The sequence below is a fragment of the Scylla paramamosain genome, chromosome 12 (genome assembly GCF_035594125.1).
Source record: "Scylla paramamosain isolate STU-SP2022 chromosome 12, ASM3559412v1, whole genome shotgun sequence".
Lineage (NCBI taxonomy): Eukaryota > Metazoa > Arthropoda > Malacostraca > Decapoda > Portunidae > Scylla > Scylla paramamosain.
In genome coordinates, this window is record NC_087162.1 from 21,566,032 (window position 1) to 21,582,947 (window position 16,916).

At 41.6% G+C, this 16,916-nt stretch overlaps 2 protein-coding genes across 6 annotated transcripts in view; one reads left to right on the forward strand and one right to left on the reverse strand.

Annotated features, from left to right (window-relative positions):
- Positions 1–2,449: 2,449 nt before the first annotated feature.
- LOC135105862 (uncharacterized) overlaps positions 2,450–16,916 on the reverse strand; it is a 27,564-nt gene continuing 13,097 nt past the window's right edge. Inside the window, exons 1-10 of one of the 4 annotated variants that reach the window (XM_064014489.1) lie at positions 12,537–12,991; positions 11,547–11,681; positions 10,382–10,644; positions 8,451–8,607; positions 6,751–6,913; positions 4,530–6,452; positions 4,022–4,264; positions 3,811–3,894; positions 3,567–3,726; positions 2,450–3,462 (exon numbers count right to left, since the gene is read on the reverse strand). In XM_064014489.1, the coding sequence (XP_063870559.1) occupies positions 3,276–3,462; positions 3,567–3,726; positions 3,811–3,894; positions 4,022–4,264; positions 4,530–6,452; positions 6,751–6,913; positions 8,451–8,607; positions 10,382–10,644; positions 11,547–11,603 (3,237 nt within the window). In that variant the 5' untranslated portion in view covers positions 11,604–11,681; positions 12,537–12,991 and the 3' untranslated portion in view covers positions 2,450–3,275. Of the gene's footprint in view, positions 3,463–3,566; positions 3,727–3,810; positions 3,895–4,021; positions 4,265–4,529; positions 6,453–6,750; positions 6,914–8,450; positions 8,608–10,381; positions 10,858–11,546; positions 11,682–12,536; positions 12,992–16,916 lie in introns of those variants that run through there. The other 3 variants (XM_064014488.1, XM_064014486.1, XM_064014487.1) reach the window with 3 other exon arrangements.
- LOC135105863 (max-binding protein MNT-like) overlaps positions 14,547–16,916 on the forward strand; it is a 33,247-nt gene continuing 30,877 nt past the window's right edge. Inside the window, exon 1 of one of the 2 annotated variants that reach the window (XM_064014493.1) lies at positions 14,547–14,937. In XM_064014493.1, the coding sequence (XP_063870563.1) occupies positions 14,874–14,937 (64 nt within the window). In that variant the 5' untranslated portion in view covers positions 14,547–14,873. The remainder of the gene's footprint in view (positions 14,938–16,916) is intronic. The other variant, XM_064014491.1, reaches the window with a different exon arrangement.

The following is a 16,916-nucleotide window of genomic DNA, read 5'->3' on the forward strand; positions in this document are numbered from 1 at the left end:
GCACTACATACTACAATACCTATATAGACTACAGCTTTATATGACTCTTTTAGTAGGTTGTTTTCAGTCCTGTCAGAAAAAATGCAACCATCATGAAAATTATTTTCTAGGGAATAGGAAATTTAAAATGTAATGCATTTTTTTTTTTTTTTTTTTTTTTTTTTTTTTACTAAAAAATCACAAGGATTCTAGGTTTGTAAAATCTTTGTCTTTCTACTCTGCAGTAACCAAATCAGATTTATTCTGTCATAAAAATTTTTTTAACCATGGTAGCATGAATAATACTTACCTCTGATATCAGTGTACTCATCCTTCCAATAATTGGTATTTAAAGCATCCATATAGTATAGAACAACAATTAAGATTTAATTTCCATGCTTAAATATAGCTCTTTCAGCCAGAAAATATAAACTTGCCAGCAATGTTACTTCAGTGTCATTAATGGTTTGAGATCAATGCAGTATAGGGAATGGAATGATGTGTGTAATCTTAAGGTATCAATGGCTGTAACAACATTGTATGTAAAAGTTGGTATGATTTGTAGAATGACTGTATGAGTGCAAATGCATGGTGTATAAGTGAGGGGGCCAGGAGAAATTAAGCAGCTGGAAACAAAACCAAATTTGTATAGAGTATACAATGAAGAAGAAAATGACATCAGGATTACAATCATGGAAATTATCCATGTTTTTTTTTTTTTTTTTGTTATGTGAATTTTATTTATTAAGAATGAAGAAGTAAAAGCTTTGCTATACCTTAGATATTCAGAATAAGCAAGGACAGACTGTTGTTGACAGCAACATTAAGGAGAGAGAATTGGTGTTCTCCATCTACAAGAAAGATACCTGATTTTATTTTCATTACATTTGTGGATGGAAATTGTAATCATAAGAGGAAATGTATATAATGGTTGATAAGGGAGGAAGGAGAGTAATTGTTTCAGTAACACAGTATGTTGGAAGAGCAGAACCTTCATATGTAAGCAAGATATGAGCATGAAGAGCTCTGCATGACCATATAAGGGATATGGAACCCAGTCAAATTAGCAGTGAAAATCATTCTGTAATATTAATGTATATACATATATGAGAATTCATATATATATATATATATATATATATATATATATATATATATATATATATATATATATATATATATATATATATATATATATATATATATATATATATATATATATATATTGATAAGAATTAAGAATAATATATATGAGAATTCATACAATATAAAAAGTGCTGTAAGTGTGAAAAAAAAATATCTGCTGCAGAAGCATAAATGATTGCACCCACAATGTAGATACTCAGTTGATCCTGTGGATTCCACTAAACACAGGTCTTATGTGATTGAACTACATCAGGATTGCTATGGAACTCTTCTGCTTTGATTTGACTTATATTTAAAGTGAATTAATTATGCTACAAATATTCATAACATTTGATTACACAGTATAGATTGAATTGAATACAGTATTATATCAACGCTCAAAACTGTATTAGAACTCTGGATATGTGGTGATGTTGCAAGATGAAAAAGAAAAGGAACTAGTAAGTACAGTTCATAATGAAGAAACTGTAAGCTAGAATGAAGAAATTAGAAGTCTGTAAAAGAGTTTTGCCATGTAGGAATCAGTTTGAGACATACATAGATAAATGAAATATATACCTGTGTAAAAGAAGCATGTTTGGAGATATGATGCTGTGAAGGTGCATTTTTGGAGGTGTGATGCATTTCACCACAACAGCACCTAGATTGTTCCAGCACTGTACTCAGGTGTACTATTGCAAGCTTTGGATGTCATCTCTATGTCTAAACAGAGCTTTGTAACAATCTTAGTTGATCCAGTCATTCAATATATATATATATATATATATATATATATATATATATATATATATATATATATATATATATATATATATATATATATATATATATATATATATATATATATATATATATATATATATATATATTTATTTATTTATTTATTTATTTGTTTTATTTTATTTTATTTATTATATTTTTTTATTTAATTTTTTATTATTTTTATTTATTTATCTTTTTTTTATTGATTTAGTAGGTTTGGCAAGGACATGGAGTACTAAAAAAGAGGACAGTAGAAGTCATTGATTCCACTTTATGTACTATTACAATTCTACTCATTCTGTTGGTCATTCTTCTAGGCAATGAAAATGATTAATTTGTCAGGAAATGTTGCAGATTTGTGAGTAGTAGTAGATGTGATTTGTATGTTTAAGGAAGAGCTAATGAGTAGCGCTGCAGTGTTATTGAAAAGACAAGTTATTGTCAAGACAGTTAAAACATGTGGCAAATTTTGTTAGCATCTCAAATATTTAATGAGTGTAGTGAATAAGATTTCAACTTGATATATTTTTATAGACGATGTGGAAATATGTAAATTATGCAGTGGTTCTGTGGGCTTTTTATTTATTTTCATATATATTTTTTTTATCAACTAATATTCATTCTATCCAAATAAGTTATATATACGTTTACACAACCAATGAAACATTTTTTTTTTATGTAATAGACACAATGTGTGTGTGTGTGTGTGTGTGTGTGTGTGTGTGTGTGTGTGTGTGTGTGTGTGTGTGTGTGTGTGTGTGCGGGCGTGCGTGCGTGCATCACGCCGCTTACAAGTAGGTGTTATTAAATAAGAAGTGTAACATTCAAAGAAGAAACCTGTTTAACATAGAACGTTTAGTCTGTGATACTAATTGTTTAGGCTCCGTGTCTTATCAGAGTCGCAACACACTGCTACGCATATTCATGTGGTGAATGGTTTAACAGCTTTGTCATTGATTCATGGTAAATACTACATATAATTCAGTATAGTTATTGTATATACTATGGAAGATGACACTGTGTGGGCAGTTTGCTCTTTTTTTTTTTTTCTTGCTAGATAGCTGGAAGCAGAAATTTTCCATGAATTAGTTTGAGGTTGTATCGCGTGTAACGTGGATATATTATTGCCATTACCGTCTCTTGAATCATGCTCATCAGATGAGCAGCAAAGGAAAGGTTCTGGTGTATTTGTAACTAAGTAGTTGTAATGTTGTCTCAACGACCCTAATTACTAAAGTTTGTGCAATTGTTATTGGAATCTGACGCAGAATAAAGTGAGCGAACATAAAGGCATTGACTACCCTGACAGTAAGGCACGTGGAAGAAAATTAATAACTTTTAAAAACGCTCCGAATTAGTTAGTAATTCATTAATCGTTGTTTAAGAAACTATAAAACACTCAGTTGCGGCACACGGGAGGTGTTTACATTGTGTGTTTTATTTCGTCCAAGTTCAGATGAATGGCGTGATCGCTGCTGGCTTGCGCTTCGTTGACCCCCGAGGGACGATGGCTGGCGGCTGGGCGTTCCCCGTGGAGAAATCCTCTGTCGTAAATTCAGCGAGAAATACAGCACCCTGTCGACAGGCAATTGAATGTGAATATGGCATATCTTAACAACATGAACTAACAGGTGTGATGATGACAAATCAACATATTGCAATAATGACGAGATGCTCACCCTAATATAACTGACGGCACCGTCACCAAGAGGCCTGTTGATATGAAGGTGACGCCGGGCATCTTGCACCGTAGCATCAAGGGAAATATATAGTGGAAAGTGAGCAAGCCAGTTATCATCCCTAGCTGTTCAATAGTGCACAGGCACATCATCACGCCACCTGTAAGTCAAATAGTCTCAGACAGGAGTTGTTAAGTATGCCCACACCAGCAACACTGATTGCGTTCAAGACAACAGTCCTCACCTAACTCATTCACGCCCACCAGACGTACTAAGATGGAAGCGGAGGCCACGTTGAGATACTGTGCCAAGGGCCCAGAGATGAGAGCTAGAAAATAATTACATTTATTGAAAGAAAGAATTACACATACTCGTACGTATGTGTTCACGTTACTGCCACATTTCCGAGTACGCTGTTATTATAACAATCATTTACGGAAAAAAGGTAGATATACCTAAAGGAATGACAGCTGAAGAAGAAGTCAGGAAACTAAGAAGAGTGGAGGAAGTGAAACTGGATATACCGCCGAGCACTCCCAGCGTAGTGTCCTGCAGCACCCACCACCGGCGCAGCAGAGGCAGCAGCACCACCAACGCCACCACTCCCAGTCCGCTGCGGCAGGCCAGGTACGGGATCCAGTCTGCCAGTGACCACTTCATCTTTGCTTCCAGGTAGAGTGGCGTAACCTCCCACACGGCTGCAGATAAAGGCCAGTGAAAGGGTGCACCGCTGCTTCACCACCAACGGTCGCGCATGACCATAAGCAGCATCAGAACGTAAAAACATTACTTATGGATTAAAGGATTTAATCTTTTTTAAGTTTACATTAAATATATATTCTACATGTATACATTATAATTAAATTGAATACATGATTTACATGTATTTAGTGTATTTATCTACGATTACTGTATCATCCCTTATGCATATGGCGATACGAAACCGTAATAGCTTCAACCCACCTGCCGCCACCACACTGATGACGAAGGCGGCCACCACATCGGCGACCACGATACCTCTCAGCCCTGCGGCTCTGCGTCGAAAGGTCACTGACACCGGGCGGCAGAATAGTCCTCCCCCCACGCACACCCGGCACCTCCCCGCGCCACCTGCGCAACAGTCTCCTTCACCACTTGATTCACTGGCCAGCGTCAAGGGCGCCGAGGACCTGTCTCCTGCACCCTCGCTCACTTCACCCATGCTCTCGTTTTGTGTTGTCGGCGGGATTTCGGGGTGTCTTGTAATAGAACTAGGGTTGTTTGAGAGGCTTAAAGTGTCAGAGTTACTGGAGACAGGGAGTGACAAACTCTGCATATCGTCTAGAGAAGCATAGGCACCGAAATTATACCCCTCGTCCTCTCGCAGCACATCATGACAGTGCCGACACCCCTCGCTACTGCTGCTGCAGCTTGGATGTGACCCTTCGCAGCTCAGCGTGAAGCAGCGGGAGGAATCAGGGGTCAACAGCACATTCAGACTCATTAGGGAATCTTGCTGGGAGCTATAGCCTCCTAGCCTGTGTTTGAACTGTATTTCGTTCTGGAAGTTGTGAGGGGCTTCATGATCCCTCGCATTAATGGTACTTTGGAGTGCAGATGGCGCTGAAGATGACAATCCTATACTGTAATCCCTGGGACGTCTGTAATAAAAGTGGTCCTCCTGCATTCCGTGGTGGCAGCAGCAGGGGACGCACGCTTGAGGTGGATGGTGGGAGGCTGAAGCTGCTTGCTGATGAACCCCCTCCGCAGCCTCTAGAGAGTGGCGGGAGAGCGTTCGGCTGGGAGGCGTGCCATAGTGGCTGGAGGGCTCAGGAGGGGTGCCGTATACGCTGTTGCCGTCCTCGGAGGCAATAGTGATGGTGTGGTGGGAGGGCGAGGAACCGTGGGACTCTAGTCTGATCTGTTTGATCTTCATCCCCTGCGGTTTCTCTTCCTCGGTAGAATAGGCAATCAAATGTCCCTCGTCTCGGTCTATTTCTCCCGGCTCTATAGCGCTATTTTCCTGTGTGTTCTTTTTCATGCCGCTCAAGCTTTCGTCTTCCTCTTCTATGGGAGGAATAACGAAAATGTCAATAGGGAATATAGGGTGTGCTAGAATACTTTCTGTGTCTTTTATTATATTCAGTTCGTCTTCTTTCTCTTCTTTCCTCTCTCCATTTTTATGACATTCATCTTCCTCATTCTTTTCTTCCTTTTCTCTCTCCTCTTTTTCATGGGACTCATCTTCCTCTTTCTCTTCTTTCACTTCTTTTTTCTCGTTTCTATCATATTCACCAACCGCTTCTTTCTCATTTCTCCTTTCCCCTTTTTCATTTTCAGCACATTTATCATCTCCCTTTGCTGTCTCTGTCATTCCTCCTTCATGATCTCCAACATATCTTTCTCCTTCCTTCTCCTCCTCCTCTTCTTCACTTTCATCGCATTTATCATCCTCTTCCTTCGCTGCCTCCACCATTCTTTCTTCATGATATCCATCGTTCCTCTCCTCCTCCTCCTCCTCCTCCTCCTCCTCCTCCTCCTCCACTACCCCTGCCACCATCTTCATCTCCTGCACCTTCCTTTGGACATGTCGTTCACCCTTCTTCTTTTCATCTTCATCACATTCATCATCATCTTTCACTACATCGACTATTCTTATTTTAATCTTTCCAGCGTGCCTTCTTTCCCTCTGCTCCTCCTGCTCCTCCTCTCTTTGAGCATGCCGAGCCAAACTTAAGGTGGAGTTGTGCGCATTAACTCGAGTGGCGGATCCTGCGGGGGAAGGGTTGGAAGAGCGGGTGCGAGGGGTGGTGGAAGGAGTGGTTGGTGCGGGGGGTGGTGTTTGGGATGTGGCCGAGAGGAACACCATGGCGAAGATGATGTCCAGTATTCCCAGCAGCGTAATACCTGTTGATAGTGATGATGATGGTGATGTTGTTGTTGTTGTTATCTATTATTATTATTATTATTATTATTATCATTATTATTGTTGTTGCTGCTGCTGTTGCTGTTGTTGTTGTTGTTGTTCCTGTTATGCTTGCTCCTGTTGTCGAAGTAGTAGTAGTAGTAGTAGTAGTAATAGCTACTGCTGCTCCAACAACAACAACAACAACAACAATAGCAGCAGCAGCAGCAGCAGCAGCAGCGGCGGCGGCGGCGGCAGCAGCAGCACTAGTCGTAGTAAACAAAAACAAAATCTACAAACCTAAAAATGTATCAGTAATCTCTCCATGAGTGTTAGCAGGCAGATAGCAGGAACACAGATAGGCTGCAAACACCCCCAGAGAGATGGCGGCCTGCAGGAGAGCCAGCTTCACCATCTTGTCCCCGCGTGCCATGGCCTGTAGAGCGTAGGTCGTCACGGCGGTCTGCAAGAACACCCCCCCGTCCCCAGCAGGTGTTAGGATCAAGAGTGGCATGATTAACTGGCTGGCTATTAATTATTCATAGCCTGAGGAGGTATGATATTACGCTGTTAATTATTATGTGTGCTATGTTAAGTAGTTGTTATTTATCGTTTGTTATCATTAGTGTTTAGGGTATGGTGTTAAAGGTTGTCTGAAGGTGGATTATTTCACTGACTGGTTGAAATCCTGGCACCATTATGAGGCTTAGAAGTTGGAGACTGTTAGGTGAGTTAAAGGGAGAGTGTTGGATTTATACTCTCTCTCTCTCTCTCTCTCTCTCTCTCTCTCTCTCTCTCTCTCTCAGTATCATTGCTTTTTTTACGAGGAGTCTATCACCTATATTGAGTCTTTTAGGAAGAGAAACGACATGAAGAGCAGCGCAACACAAACGTGAGCTCGTACACATACTGAGGCCAAAATTACAATGTTACTTGGGCTTTGCGTGAGTTGTTGTTGGGGCTCATATTCCTGAACACTGTGGCCTTTCATCAGGACGACATTAAAAAACATGGGGATAATCAGGCAGGCTCTTGCGGGTGTTTTAGCCTCCAACAAGGCAGAATCCTTGTTAAATTACCAATATCTTGAAAATCAGAAAGCTTCCACTACAGCCTAAAGGGAGTTGCCTCTCAGTAAACTATTTTCAAAAGCCACAGAGATGATTAGGCATGCTCTTATGGGTGTTTTGGCCTTTAAGTATTCAGAAGCCACACTCATGAAAACAGCCTTGAAAACCCAAATAACTTCCACTACGGCTTGTTAGAATTAAGTTGCCTCACATCTCGGCTATTCTCAAAGGCCGCAGCGATGACCAAACATGTTCTTATGGGTGTTTTGCACTCTAATTATTAAGAATTCTTGCTATACTACCACTACTACCACTAGCCTGCCTCTCATCATGACTATTTTCAAAGGTCACAGCGATGATCAGTCCGGCACTTATGGGTGTTTTACCCTCTAACTAGGCATCCTTGCTAAAATACCATTAGAGTCATGAAAAAAAAATCTTCAAAAATCGAATAATTTCCACTAGAACCTGCTGGAAGTTGTCGAGATAAGATGGAAAAACGTTTGGGAATGCGGCGTTACAGCAAGCGTTGGGGCGTGTTATTGATGTGTTGGGGAAGTACGTGGAGGGTACATAAGGGAGTGTTATTTGGTTACGTCACGACACGCTCAGTAAAGTAAAGGTCCCGAAGAGATAAGGAAAGGAGTGGAAATGTGACAGTGTTTTATTTAGTTACTTCATTTTTGTATTTTCGTAGGTTTCTCTGTGTCCTTGCGTGTGCGTCTATGAGAGAGAGAGAGAGAGAGAGAGAGAGAGAGAGAGAGAGAGAGAGAGAGAGAGAGAGATAAACCAACAAGCAGACAGACAGACAGAGACAAACATAGCGACAAAAACGAAACAAAACAAGAATTAAAATCAGATAGTACTTTCCGAAAGCCACTCTATATAAAAACACTAAATCCAACACCTGCAGGAGCCACGTCAACTTACTTTGAGGGTGATGAAGCCCCCGCAGAGGCCGCATAGACCCGCTCCCACGAACCACAAGAAGAAGGGGATCCAGGGCGCGGCTGAAACCATCAATCCACAGGTGGCCCAGAGCACCACGCCCGTCAGGGGTAGCATCATCATACTTTTTCGGGACCACCTTCGGTTAATGAATAATTTTCGGGTATAGGTTAGTAGATCGATGGACAGATTAATAGATAGGTAGGTAGATAGATAAATATATAGATAGATTGATTGACTGATTGATTGATTGATTGATTGATTGACTGACTGACTGACTGATTGGTTGATATATAGATGAATAGATAGATAGATAAATAGATAGATAAATAGATAACAAGATAGATAAACAGATAGAAAGATAGATAGATGGACAGAGATAGCTAGCTAACTAGCTAGATAAATAGATAGATTGAAAGATAGGAATTAGATAGATAGATAGAAAGCTAGGAATATAGATAGATAGATAGATAAGCAAATAGATTACCGTTTATCTACGGTGTTTTATCTTTTTCTATAAATTCTTAGTTCCTTCTTTCCTTTTATACATTCTTTCTTCCTCCTTGTATATTTTAGTCCCTTCCTTTCTTTACATATCCTTTATATCTTCTTCCACATTTCTTCATACATTTATCCATATTTCGTCTTTTCGCCTCCATCTTTTTTATTTTTATTTACTTTTTTTTTGTATGTTGTACCTTTTTTCCTTTCATCCATGCTTCCCTATACAATTAGTCACGCTCTACCATTTTCATTGCATTTTTTCCCTGCTCTCTACCTTCCTTTCCTCAGTCACGGGTGAAGGTTTGAAGTGGGAACAGGACCCCCAACAAAATTCAAATTCGAGTTCGAGCTTCATGGAGAAAGTTTCCTCCCCACTATTTTTTTTTTTTTTTCATTCTAAGGGCCATTCCCGCCGCTTCAACTCGTCCTCGAAAAATTCTCACCTTTTCTCTCGTGCACGCAAGTAAAGAACACTCCTGTAATATATTTTCCCCGCTTTGTTTTCTTTCTTTTCTAAGAATTATATATATATATATATATATATATATATATATATATATATATATATATATATATATATATATATATATATATATATATATATATATATATATATATATATATATATATATATATATATATATATATATATATATATATATTTTTTTTTTTTTTTTTTTTTTTTTTTTTAAGCTATATTATATATATTCTTTCACATTCTTTTTAACAACGAGTTTCATAAGTGTTTCAGGTGCATTATCTTTCCTAATATTTACTCTTTTTTCTATTATTTTTTTCAGCTATACTATCAACTAAATTTAACCGCCGATTAGATGCCATGTGATTGTATATCATGTTTACGCACACATTTTTTTACTTCTAGAATGAGGAAATTCCCTTCATGCCTTACTGCCATAGAATCTTGACACATTTAATTAAATAAGCGATTCCCTTTTGCTGCGTCCCCTCATCTGGTCTCTCTCTCTCTCTCTCTCTCTCTCTCTCTCTCTCTCTCTCTCTCTCTCTCTCTCTCTCTCTCTCTCTCTGTTAACACTCGTCCTTCATTGCACTCGGTACATAAAAAAAAAAATGAAAGAAAAGAAAACATGCACACTTATGGCACAGTGTGACAAATTATATCATTGGATTATGAAAACAAATGACTAACGAATTTTTTTTTTATGTTGATAATACACCACCTCACCACATAGTACTTTATTTGATAATATCTATAATGTTTCAAAGCAAAAGTAAATCGACAGGCGGCAAAAGCTTTAAACTACTGAATCTTTTTTTTTTCCTGTTAGCGTTGTATTTTCAAATAAAACTCACACATTTTACTTATCCTAAGAAGCTTAAGTAATTAAAGAGTTAAAATGACATAGAAGGACACTAATCACTTGCCTTACCTGTCAATCCACCTGCCTAGCACCTGCGATGAGACGACGGAAGTGGAGACGAAGGTGGCGGTGAGGATCAGGCCGGAAGACTCCACTGCCTGCGTCACATTAACGTGGCGGCTTGACCTGTCTTCGTGACGCCAGGTGAGGCTTTTGTTGAATTTTGGTTCCCCTGGTGGTAGCAGCGATGACAGGGCGTGAGAATCCTCCACTTGCTCCTCCTCTCCCTTGCTTAGTAATGATGAGAACAGTTGACGTGGCTGCTGCTGTGGCTGTAAATGTGGTGACCGTTGTAATGGTGGTGATAGTTGTGGTGAGATGACATCGCTGAGTGAAGTATTGGTGGTGTTCTTGATGTGAGCAATGGTGCTGGTGGTGTCGTTAAGGATGATAGGGGTGTTGATTGACTTGGCAATGCAAACCGAGTCGTGAGCATATGTATCCCGACATAGACGAGACCGCGTCAAGTCCTTGCCAACCAGAATCTGGAAGATGAATGAGGTGGCGGTACCGATATAGGAGGAATGCCTTGTAAGCTGTTTATTTAAGTGTCGATGTAGTCATATACCTCAGCACACGAGTATCAAGTTGTAAGATATTTCCTTAGGGTTAAATGTATACTTAAGATGTGGTATGTATGTTAGTATATAAATATGTAACGTGATTTTCAACTGTAATGCTGCAAGATTAATAAACTGATTATTATTATTATTATAATTATTATTATTATTATTATTATTATTATTATTATTATTATTATTATTATTATTATTACACACACACACAAACGATCAGTCACACAACACATACTCCTCTCCAAAACACACACACGCACACACACACACACACACACACACACACACACACACACACACACACACACACACACACACACACACACACACACACACACACACACACATACACACACACACACACACACACACACATGCTCCTCTCCAACACACACACAGTGCAGTATCCTCAAAGTATCACCACAGCAACATTACCTACCACCAAAACACCACTAAAACATCCCACACGCTATCACCCCACCCAGCAACACACACACACACACACACACACACACACACACACACACGCACACACACACACACACACACACACACACACACACACACAACCCACATCACCCGCAGGCGCCACACAATACCAGGGTGACGCAGTTAAGGGTGAAGATCAATAAGACAAGCTCGGCCTTCACGTCCATGGTGGCGCGGCGCTGGCGAGTGGCTGGCAGGTCCTCGCGGCTCCGGGGCGTCAGGGAAGGGGCGGGAGTTCAGGGTGTCTGGGAGAATGAGGAAGGTGTGCATGTGTGTTTTTCGAGTCCTTCCTTCCGCCTCTCTCTCTCTCTCTCTCTCTCTCTCTCTCTCTCTCTCTCTCTCTCTCTCTCTGGTCGTTTATAGCTGATGCTGCATTATTAATAGGCATCACAGCTATATTTGATTTCTATAATTAATTATTTGACAAATCGAGAAGCATGTCGAAGGAAATGGATCTTGAAACTGATATTGTGAATGGATATGCAGTACATGCATGCATAGACATCATTATGTCAACCGCTACTACTACTACTACTACTACTACTATGACTAGTGTTGTTGTTATTGTTGCTGCTGCTGCTGCTGCTGCTGCTGCTGCTGCTACCACCACCACCACTACTACTACTACTACTACTACTACTACTACTATTGCTACTACTACTACTCCAACGACGACGACGACGACAACGACTAGTACTACTCCTACTGCTGCTGTTGCTACTACTACTACTACTACTACTACTACTACTACTACTACTACTACTACTACTGCTGCTGCTGCTGCTGCTGCTGATGCTGTTGTTCCTGCTGCTACTGCTGCTACTACTACTACTACTACTACTACTACTACTAGTAGTAGTAGTAGTAGCATTAGTAGTAGTAGTAGTAGTAGTAGTAGTAGTAATAGTAGTAGTAACAGAGTGGTAATTATTGTTGTTTTAATTTTATTGCACCATTATATCAATGTTAAAGAGAAAATACGTAAGTTATTACATCTATTACTGTTCTCATTCAAGTATGATCTGAACAAATGAAAACGAGAGAAAAAATCGATTATGCTTCCAAGACAGAGCTGAGATGACGAATGTGTCGTACTGTACCTAGCGATTCAAGGCTGGGGAGTGAGTAAGCACGCAGCAATGTGGGGTACACATCAACCAGCACCGAGATGCGTCGTAGTGTAAGAACACGGAATCTTTTCACCAGCCAGTTTTTAGAGAGAGTCAGAGACGTAAAGACGGATTTTTCTTTTATTCTAGCGACTTCCAGACTCTAGGAAGAGCTAGCGAGCCTCTGCCGTCCTTGTTAACAACGAACATCTCTCTTGACTCTGAACTGCCGCCACGCCCTCTGTACACACTCAACACACACACACACACACACACACACACAAGCGTAGAGTTTTCTGTGACTCCAGTACACTTCGCACCTTCAGTTAATAACAGACACTAATATGGGGCTATCAGCTGATTCTGTGACGCCTGAAGGGTTTATCATTGACCTTTCACTGATAGCAGTTTCCTCCCCTGAGGTAAACCACAATAAATGGATAAAACATATCAGCTAATTATCTATTGTTTTCGCTCATTTTCATCATTTTGCTATAGTACGGAATTCAAAATCATATGCGTAGGCAATTTCTGCTGCTGTTACTACTACTATAGCAACTCCTACTTATTGCTACTACTAGTACATTAGTAGTTAATGGTGGAAAGCATCCAGTTCCTTATCTATTGTATTGGCTCGCTGCTATCGTTTTCGTAGTACTGTCAGAAAGATGAGACGAGTAATTGGTGGATATGCTATTACTATTATTTCTACTACTACTGCTGGTGCTGCTACTACTACTACTACTACAGTAATGATTTTGCTGCAGCTGCTATGTATGTATGTATTACTATTGCTGCCGTTACAACAACAACAATAACTACTACTACTACTACTACTACGTACACACGTTATTCTGACAGGACATAACTTCGCTTATGGCCGGAAAAAAAAAAGAAAAAGTGATATGTTAAGCCATCACCAACAAATCAAATACCGGTAGCTGCACTCATCTGCCATAGCCAGCAATAAACTGTCTAAACGTTAATGATTCCACAGCCCAACATACCTATCAGAACCAAATGTTTATGGAGGTGTGGATGCCTCCTGTGATAAGACTGAGTGTTTGGGAGTATAATAAGGCTGTAATTAAGGCAGGCATGACTTCATTGCTTAGGTGGCCACAGGCAGGCAGGGCACAGGTAAGGTTCGGTGGGTAAATCCAGTGGTGACAAAGAGAACCGAGGAAGCCTGCTATGGGGAAGGCTGGCGGCGGGGGAGAGGGCCGAGGGGGGATGCCGTGTGAGCGCGAAGACAGCAGACAGAAAACCACAACACTGACGGCTGCATCTCCCTCAAATTTCTCCTGCTTATTCCACCTTTCATTATGATGACTTTGGATGCCGTAAAGGTCGCTTGGGGTAAAACAGAGATAAGTTGGACTGAGGATAATTGGGGAGAGGCCCACCCCCGCCACCCTCCACATGATACACCTCCACGTGATAGCTACCACGCTTCCCATGACGTCACACGCAGTTGCCGCTTCTTCAGGACAACCTGTTTGATTTTCATATCAGTTCTTATAGTCAGGATCGACAATATGTATTTGCATCATGTTCCCGTCAGTATCCGTAGGGTTGAGGTCATCTGGCCAGCCGAAATGACAGAAAGGGTGTATTCGAATGAAAGAAACGTTTGGCAATTCTAACACAATGCTTCCATGTGTTGATGGCGCATCGATTTTGACACAGCGGAGATAAGCCATTGAGAAGACTTTATACTCCTTCCTGGCTGATGACCTCACTTGATCCCTCACACGCGCTATTATTTCTGACTTAATTTCTAAGCAGTAAACATTTGGAGTTGTCAGATATATGAAAAACTACAATAATCTAAAGTTAACTTTCAGCGTTCAATACTTCTTCCGTGGCGCGGCGGTGAAGGGGCGGAGCAAGGAAAGCCACGCCCCTTACGTCATCCTGGTCTTCGCTGATTGGTAGAATCCTCGTGTTGTTGGCCGCCTGCGACGCGACATCTGAGTCTTGTTGATATTGGGCGTGGACACCTTCTCTTATAATACAGTGCTGAAGACCTTCTAAGCCTTCCTGAAGACAAAAATGGCAAGAAGATATATACTGACGGAACATCCTGTGAAAAAAACGGAAGCAGACAACTTCTGAATGGCTGAATACGAGAGGGTAAAAATCGCAATGTGAAGCCCGCCGCAGCAGACACGTGGGTTCGTTATTTCACGCCGACAGTGAGGCGAGTGCTGGGCTCGCTGTTTTGATCCCGTCGCGCCATTTTCACCCGCATAAAACTCCCAATTTCTCGGTTATTTGGCTAGTGTGGGGTGTGTGAAGTGTCCATATCGTTAAGGAGAAGAAGAGATGAGCCTAGAACTCCTGCTAGATGCTGCAAAATACTTGGAGCAACAAGAGGAGTCGTGTAAAGGTAAGGGTGGAGGTGGCGGGGTCGGTATTTCAGGAGGGGGTAGGTATTTGACGGGCCAACACCGGCTCTGTTGCAAATGTGGAGTTTGTTTACAAATATCAAACCTGAGCTTGTCGCTTATTCTTTTAACCTGAGAATATGAGAAGAGTTTTGATTGAATCGCCTAGTGTGCGTATGGGTGGATTTTCGTAGTCAAGGGCAGCGCGGTTGGCCGTGAGAAGCCCAAACGTTTATCATGTGACCTAACCCTTATAGGTTCAAGGGAGTACTCGACCCACGGCAGCTTCGTGCTAAATCTAGATAGCTGGCCGCTTTCTCCTGAGGGACGTGGGGTGTAGACGTACGATGCAAGAATGAACAACAAGGGAAATCTAGATCCAGACGGCTGACCTAGCTAGCCAAGGAAGGACGTATACCATGGGGTTTTGACACGATATCCTGGGCGTAGGTATTTCACGCCTTGACATTGGGCCGGGGTGGCGGCCGCTAGACACGTGCCGGCTGCCTCACCCGGGCTGGGTTGGGTTGGGCTGTCCGTATTTTTCTATCCACGATGAGTAGTCTGTGATCACCGGTGCAGCTTCCCTTAGGTTGGGGTGGTTGATTACACCCGTGAACAAATCTCAGTTAATCATTCTCCTAACGAATGTGTGTTATGGGCCGCAACGTTATTGCTCGCCACAACAGCTACCTGTCATCCCCCGCCGCCCACGCAGGCCTCTCCGAGGGTGATATGCACACCAGTGAAATCATTGTCACAAAAATAGTAAAAGTTAGTAGGCCAACGCGTGGCTGCCGTGATTGGGACATGTTGTTGTAGGTCGGGGGTAGTCTTGCTCAATGCAGGCGGTACTGGACCGTCTGGGAAATACGAATAAATAAAAAAAAGACAAAACATAAATTGTGCATAAAAGTAGCGTGCTTTTGGCAACACGGTAGGCTTGGGTAGACGTCGCAGTAGATTAGTCGTACAAGTAAACATCTACGTAGAACACATAATGCGTGGCAGGAATCAATGGGAACGTGATAATTGTTGCAATGAGACATCCATTCCTGGCCACCCAATGAAAAGAGGACTTGGGTGATTTGTGTAGTCCGGGCATGGTGTGCTTCGGCGGCCCCGTGAATGGTCATGCGTAGCTCAGCAGCGTACGCGGCCGATCAATGATATATCCCGTGGAGGCCGCCCTCGTCCACTCCTTCCCGCAGGCTGCCTTCACTCCCCTCCCACACCGCCAACACCGACACTGCACACTTCATTGACCTTATCTTTCAATCAGTTGCATACCTCGGGGCTGTGTGAGGGTTCATGTGATTGGCATTGTGCAGGGTTAGCAGGCCAATCACGTATATTTGGCTACTCGTCTTTTTATAGTAGACGTGTATTGGCGGAAAGCATCGTTGGTGAAAGAAAATGGGGGCGGTATTGAAGTGTGGTAGTGAGTGACTGGGCGGGGGTTGGGGGGAAAGAAGAGGAGGATAGGGGGGGAGAAACGGGGGAGATGCGTGTTAGTTTGGCGGAAGTAGAGTGAATGAAATGAGGAGAGTACAACCATGAACTGACGTATGAGCGAAAGAATGAAAGGACAGGAATAGAATGAAGGACAGGAAGGCGTTGGAAATATAACGCCATTAGCGTGCAAAGTAGAGAAAACGATATTAATTGTTGCATTGATTCAGGTGGTGCTGCTGGGGAGGGGATGGGGGAGAGGTGTTGCGTCTGCGTGACAGCTGGTATGCTGGAGAGGAAGGGGGCGGAGGGAGCAGCTGGGGCAGGTATCGGAGGTGCATAGAGCGCGAATCCACCTGGCAAATCTCTACTCCAAATTGGATTCTTTTTAGCCGTTGAGTTTTATTAGTATCCTTTTTACCCATTTTTCTTTGAGCAGTGATGATTTATGAGTAGTTGACGGTGGTTAGAGAGAGAGAGAGAGAGAGAGAGAGAGAGAGAGAGAGTCTGGGTTGTCTTTCTTAACCTA